Below are 7500 nucleotides of genomic sequence, written 5' to 3' on the forward strand. Positions count from 1 at the left end.
ATGCTCTTCGGAGAAATATGTCATAAGGGCGTCCGCCATTGTTCCGATAGTTTAGAGCCAGTTACTATGTTACCATGCGTCATTACGAGGAAAGTGACGACATGAATGTTGAAGCGAATTCTTCGTGGTATGTTATCAGTAAACGAAGACCATGCACAAACTCGTTCTTTCCCTTTCGCAGACAATTCAGTTGTTTCTCTATTTGTCTCAGGACATCTCCTCGCCATCAATGGGTTATTATTATAACATGTGGTCTGTAACATGTACGGCATCCAAGACGACATCCAATTTATGAGTCATTCTCTGATTTTTGTAAGATAATTTCCCATTTCTCATTTTGGCCATAAAAACATTTGGCTTAATTTATCGATACAAAAATATATTATTATATAATATGACTTTAACATGTCAACATGACCGACTCACGTCAGAAGAGGGGATCAGGTCTCGGGTTAGGGACGTTTTGTCACGTTAGGAGTCCTCGAAAAAAAAAGTAAAATTATATTTTTAGCCAATTTGAATTAAGTTGCGTTAGGTGTTCTGTCCGTGTTTTGGGGTAAGTAGATTTGAGACTGACGGGATGGATCTTGTCCGATCGATAAAATAATAGGTGACAGGGACACAACTCGGACAAACAAGCCCCTAAATCAGATGATACATCCTAGAATCTGAATACAGACACTACCGGCGGTCATTGGTAAAATGCTTTATTATTACATTTTGGGTGTGCCGACAGACAGTTCCGTTGGTAGATATATAGAGCAATCCGATTCAATAGTCTGATGTCACACCGCATGGAAACGGCGGCCATCTTGGTTCTAAACAAAGAAAATCATTACTTTTTATTTTTCATGCTGGCTAGAACTTTTTATATGCCTTGTGATCAGAATGTGTAAAAGTCAAAACATTATCAAATTTATGTGTTTTTTCCTCTGGATACGCTTTATGCTCGCCGGAAAAAATATTTCATACGGCGTCCGCCATTGTTCCGATAGTTTAGAGCCAGTGTTACTAAGTTACCATGCGTCATGAGGAAGGAAGTGACGTTACGACTGTTGAAGAGTATTGCTTCACACGCAAAGGGACTGAGATCGATTCCGCGGGTGAAGTTGAGATATTTTCTGACCCCCCTCCCTCTCCTGTCCACTCAAGAGTGATTGGGTAGCTGGCTCGGTTAGAACCGATAGAAAATACTTTACAATAGACTACCGTCCTGTCCAAAGAGAAGCAAGCAATTGCTATTTTCGGTTTCGCGCTTATAGAAACCGGGAAAAACTCCGGCTTTATGGGCCTCATGGCCCCATAGCCTACTTTTCTTTCATTTTGACAAGAAATCATTTGCTCGCTAAATCCATTGGGGCAGCGTGGCTCAGCCGTACGGTCTTTGCTTCGCACCCTGAAAGGTACCGAGTTCGATCACCCGCTGCTGCGCTGTGTGGCCTTGAGCAAGTCACCTCGCCCTAGCTCAATTTGCGGCGCTATACTGCTGTGACGCCTGGGTTATTCCAGTCTTCCCTTGGAATGGACCCGTCACAAATTCACCCTATGGGATGAATAAAGGGATTTTTTAACGAAATTGTTTAATTTAGTTATAACACAACATTACCAGTATTTAACCTATTCATTGTTAGCCATCCGATCCGGAGGACCGGTTACAAACTTGCAAAAAGTTCTGAACCGGAAGAGAGGAAGTTCTGACGTTGCGACTTCTGCATCCCATAGAGACATAATTTTAATTTAACCGAAAACTTAGTTACATATCGAACGCTTTTTCTTTTTTTGTTTACTTTCCAAGATTTTTCTACAGAGAAGACCTACAATTTATCTCTGTCGTGTATCTGAAATTTAGTAATTTATTTATGTATTTAATTAATGTGTTTTTTGTTTTTGGCTGAAGAAGGGTTTTGAGCCCGAAACGTGCCGTGTTTGGTTTGTTTTTTTTTTTGTTTTTTTTTTTTTTTGTTTTGAAGCAGTTATATTCATTTTTGTTTATAACCGGAAACTGCGCGGTCAGGCCTGCTGCTTACCTCAAAGGTTTAGAGAGAAAGGCGCCCATGGCCATCAGATTAAGTAGGGTACCCACAATGCACACCAAGGGACTACTGATAACATCTACGTAGGCCAGAATTTCGTGGATCCCCTGTGCTTTTGTCATCAAAGACCCATTCGGCCATCTTGTCCAGTTGCTATCGTGCTCCATGACGCTAACTGTGACGTCACTTCCGTGTGGCCAATTTGGAGTCCGTGTTTAGTGTACTGGAACGCCTCAGGAGTATTTTACGTTACGTTTCAACTGTCAAAAAGAGAAAAAAAGAAAGTTTACTTTTGAGTTAATGAATTGGATATGTGTGACTATGTGGTCTAGTGGTATGACACTCGCTTTAGGGATCGGAAAGTCCTTGGTTCGAGCCTCGCTCGGTGTATAGTTGAGTCCTTGGAGAATGCTTTTTACTCACATTCTTTCACCGTGATCATGTGTAAAATGATTACCTGGCCGTTAACAGCGTTGTCTATGTCCTGAAAAAAAAAAGTAATATAGCCTAACAGGCGGCATGTCCCGTCCTACATGTTAAAATGTTGCTGTTGACCAGGGACCCTTTGTAAAGCGCTTTGAGCACGTTCAGTGGATATTGTTCATTCAAAGATATCTAATTCAGTCCCTTGATTTGTGACAACATAATAATAAGAAAAAAAAGTGTCACATCAAAATATTGGTTCAATTGGATTCAGTAGTCTGATGTCACGCGCCCGGCAACGGCGGCCATCTTGGTTCTAAACAAAGAAAATCTTTACTTTTTATTCTTCATGCTGGCGAGAACTTTTCATTCCCTTTTCATATGCCTTGTGATCAGAATGTGTAAAAGTCAAAACATGATCAAATTGATGAGTTTTTTTTCCTCTGGATACGCTTTTAAGCTCGCCGGAGAAATATTTCATACGGCGTCCGCCATTGTTCCGATAGTTTAGAGCCAGTGTTACTAAGTTACCATACGTCATTAGGAAGGAAGTGACGGTACGACTATTGAATCCTATTATCTTTGAAAGTATGAAGCAAGTCAGTTGGAGACTGGATACATACATTATGCATGTGATCATCTGGTTTCGGAGTGATGGCATCATATTTTCTAGTCTCTCGATATGATATGATGGTCGTCAATAAAGATCATCCATCCTCGCTTGTTTACGCCTCGCAAGTATAAGAATTTGCCGAAAGATAGTTCGAAGTGGACGTCACTCAGGTCTTTGATATTTTTATTTTGTTTGTTTGTTTTTTTTTTTTTTTGTTGCCATCCGCGTTAATGAGTAATTCTCACTCAACGGTATGAACCAGACTATAGATAGTATGCGCTTGGCTAAGAAGCTCATAACATTGCCATCCGGAAGTATAACGTACCAACACACAAAACTGTGTGTATCCATGAACGTTTATAGTCTGGTTGATACAGTTCAGTGAGCATTACTCATAAACGCGGATGGCAAAAAACAATAACAATGACCCCATTGACGTCAACTGCATACTATCTATAAACGTTCATGGTTACAAACAGTTTTGTATCTTGGTAGATAGTTCGAAGATGACGTCACTCAGGTCTTTGTTATTGTTTTTTGCCATCCGCGTTTGTGAGTTGTTCTCACTAAACTGTATTAACCAGACTATAAAAGTTCATGGTTACACAGAGTTTTGTGTGTTGGCTCGTTATACTTCCGGATGGCAATGTTATGAGCTTCTTAGCCAATCGCATACTATCTATAGATAGTTCGAAGATGACGTCACTCAGGTCTTTGTTATTGTTTTTGGCCATCCGCGTTTATGAGTAATGCTCACTGAACTGTATTAATCCGACTATAAACGTTCATGGGTACACACAATTTTGTGTGTTGGTCCGTTATACTTCCTGATGGCAATGTTATGAGCTTCTTAGCCAAGCACATACTATCTATACTTCCGGATGGCAATGGCAATACGTTTCAACAGTCATGACGTCACTTAACTCGTAATGACGCATGGTAACTTAGTAACTGGCTCTAAACTATGGGAACAATGGCGGACGCCATTATGAAATACTTCTCCGGGGAGTATAAACGCGTATCCAGAGAACAAAACCCTTATTAATCTTATCATGTTTTGACTTTTACACATTCTGATCACAAGACATGTGAAAAGTTCTAGCCAGCATGAAGAATAAAAAGTACCGATTATCTTAGTTTAGAACCACGATGGCCGCCGTTGCTGGGCGACGTGACGTCAGACTATTGAATCCAATTCCAACACACAAAACTCTGTGTAACCATGAACGTTTCTTGTCTGGTTAATACAATTAAGAGATAATTACATAAACGTGGATGGCAAAAACAATAACAATGACCTGAGTGACGTCAATTTCGTTCTATCTATAGGAAGTGGGATAAAATTCCAGCACCTGGCTTTAATTATGGTCTTGAAGACTACTTTTTAAAATTCAATTTAACAAATGCGACATTTGCGTAAGTAATCACATTTCATAGCACGCTGTTGAACACGAGGGCCGTTGGTCAGCAGTCATAAAACGTGACCAGGTGATATATATCTTATATCTCCCGCCTCGAGAATGATGGAAATTAGATTCAATAGTCTGATATCACGTCGCCCAGCTACGGCGGCCATCTTGGTTCTAAACAAAGAAAATCGGTACCTTTTATTCTTCATCCTGGCTAGAACTTTTCATATGTCTTGTGACCAGAATGTGTAAAAGTCAAAACATGATCAGATTTATAATGTTTTTTTTCCCTCTGGATACGCTTTTATGCTCGTCGGAGAAATATTTCATAAGGGTGTCCGCCATTGTTCGGATAGTTTAGAGCCAGTTACTAAGTTACCATGCGTCATTACGAGGGAAGTGACGTTACGACTGTTGGAGCGTATTAACAGCTAGATAACGACGCCTCTCGAACAATCGTCATAATGTAAGCAATGGCAATGATTGGTAGACACCGCAAACTACATTGGTTTTATTATCCATTGTTTGTGTTTAAGTAAAATACCATTGTGTAAATAATCTTATCAAGAAAATTGTGTGAAAACTAGTCACCATTTGGCGGTATAAATAGTATGCAGATGACGTCACTCAGGCCTTTGTTATTGTTTTTGCCATCCGCGTTTGTGAGTTGTTCTCACTAAACTGTATTAACCTGACTATAAACGTTCATGGTTACACAGTGTTTGTGTGTTGGTCCTTTATACTTCCGGATGGCAATGTTGTGAACTCCTTGGCCAAGCGCATTCTATCTATAAAAACAATGACCAGAGAGAGAGAGAGAGAGAGAGAGAGAGAGAGAGAGAGAGAGAGAGTCGAGTTCATTCACGTTACTGTTTATAAACAACCAACTATGTTTGTTCGAGCACGTGTGAGGGTGTGTCACAAATTCCATGTTTTGATTGGTCAAAAATCTACTGGTTACGGAAGAAAGGGCGTGACATCAAACCCTCTACTCTTTTCGTTCCAAAATCCTTGGGAGTGTGTGTGTGTGTGTGTGTGTGTGTGTGTGTGTGTGTGTGTGTGTATGTGTAACCAGTTCTTCGGAATACTAATAATGAATAGGTTACATAAAGGTGGCCTGACTATTTTAGTAGCAGGATGTATTGCCATCCGGAAGTATAACGGACCAACACACAAAACGGTGTGTATCCATGAACGTTTATAGTCATGGTAATACAGTTCAGTGAGCAAAACTCATAAACGAGGATGGCAAAAAACAATAACAAAGACCTGAGTGACGTCATCTTCGAACTATCTATAAAGGCTGGATTGCCTCTACGAGTGAACAAAAGTCACAAATCACAAAACTATAAATAACAATAAGCGACTATACTGAGTCACCAATCCCAACTGTTTGAGATCCTTGTAAGTATTATTTCGTTTCCACTATTAAAGGGACTGAACTTGGTACCAAACGCATTCACTCAATAATAGTATAGATAGAAAGAAGTTGACGTCACTCGGGTCTTTGTTATTGCTTTTTTTCGTCTTCCATGTCAATGAGTAATTCTCACTAAACTGTATTACCCTGACTATAAACGTTCAAGGTTACACATAGTTTTGTGTGTTGGTCCGTTATATTTCCGGATGGCGATGTTGTCTGTTGTGAGCTTCTTAGCCAAGCGCACATCATCTATTTACTGTGTTGGTCACAACAAAGGGATATAATTATTCTTAACCGACCTCATTTCCTACAATTTAAAACCTCGCATCATTTATTGTTTTTGCTTTGTTTTGTTTTGTTTTTGTTTTTAAGGTTTATTAAACAATACAAGCTAGGCGATAATAGGATTCAGTGTCACACCGCCAGGCAACGGCGGCCATCTTGGTTCTAAACAAAGAAAATCATTACTTTTTATTCTTCATGCTGGCTAGAAATTTTCATTCCCTTTTCATATGCCTTTTGATCAGAATGTGTAAAAGTCAAAACATGATCAAATTTATGTGGTTTTTTTTTCCTCTGGTTACGCTTTTTATGCTCACCGGAGAAATATTTCATACGGCGTCCGCCATTGTTCCGATAGTTTAGAGCCAGTGTTACTAAGTTACCATGCGTCATTGGGAAGGAAGTGACGGTACGACTATTGAATCCAATTAAACGATTAAAGGCAGATAGAATCTCTATCAACTGCTCACGTTTTCCTGATGTTGACCTACAGTATTCCAAATCAATAACCTTTTATAGATAAAGGTAAAATAACGTTTATTGATTTCCAACAATTATTATTATTATTATTATTATTATTATTATTATTATTATTATTATTATTATTATTATTATTATTATTATTATTATTATTATTATTATTATTATTATTTGAGGAAATCCAGGAGCTTGTCCGCTGCCATGACCCTGAAGGTGATACCAGCCTAGATCCACTCCTGTGGAACAGCTGAAGATGAGTGGCCAGACCAAGAATGATCCAAACCGGCGTCCAGACAAGGTTCTTCCTTCTCCTGGACCCACACCTCCAACTCTGCCTTCGTTTATTAAAAAATTGAAGCTTACATTTCAATACTTATGGTTATTTTTTTTCCCCTTCGACCTGCCTTCAATCAGCAACATTTTTATTGGTTGATTATCGGAAATCGATAGGCGATGGGATACCTTTATATCCATAAACGGTTATTGATCTCTCATGTTGACTTGATCAGCGTTCGAGAAACGTGACAATGGTGGTGATAATTTATGTCAACCACCTTTTCATTAATGATTATTGTCTTTCATTGGGTCTCGTGTCAAAGTAAAATGAAGAAAAAAAAGGAAGAAAAATAAAAGAAACCAATTTTGTTTTTAAATCGTGTTCTTTTCTTGATGCTGTGCTATTAGTAAAAAAGGTCACAACATCCGCCAGTATGATATAACGGACCAACACACAAAACTGGGCGCAACCGTGAACGTTTATAGATAGTATGCGGTTGGCTAAGAAGCTCACAACATTGCCATCTGGAAGTATAACGGACCAACACACAAACTCTGTGT

The 7500-nt window shown here is 39.2% G+C and overlaps 1 protein-coding gene across 1 annotated transcript in view; it reads right to left on the reverse strand.

Moving 5' to 3' along the window:
• LOC144955909 (uncharacterized) overlaps window positions 1–7500 on the reverse strand; it is a 95726-nt gene that overhangs the window by 20647 nt on the left and 67579 nt on the right. The window contains exon 2 of the mRNA XM_078886174.1: window positions 2028–2293. Within this exon, the coding sequence (XP_078742300.1) occupies window positions 2028–2200 (173 nt within the window). The 5' untranslated portion in view covers window positions 2201–2293. The remainder of the gene's footprint in view (window positions 1–2027; window positions 2294–7500) is intronic.

Source organism: Berghia stephanieae, chromosome 10 (genome assembly GCF_034508935.2).
Source record: "Berghia stephanieae isolate SIO BIC M18660-M18661 chromosome 10, UCSD_Bste_1.3, whole genome shotgun sequence".
Lineage (NCBI taxonomy): Eukaryota > Metazoa > Mollusca > Gastropoda > Nudibranchia > Aeolidiidae > Berghia > Berghia stephanieae.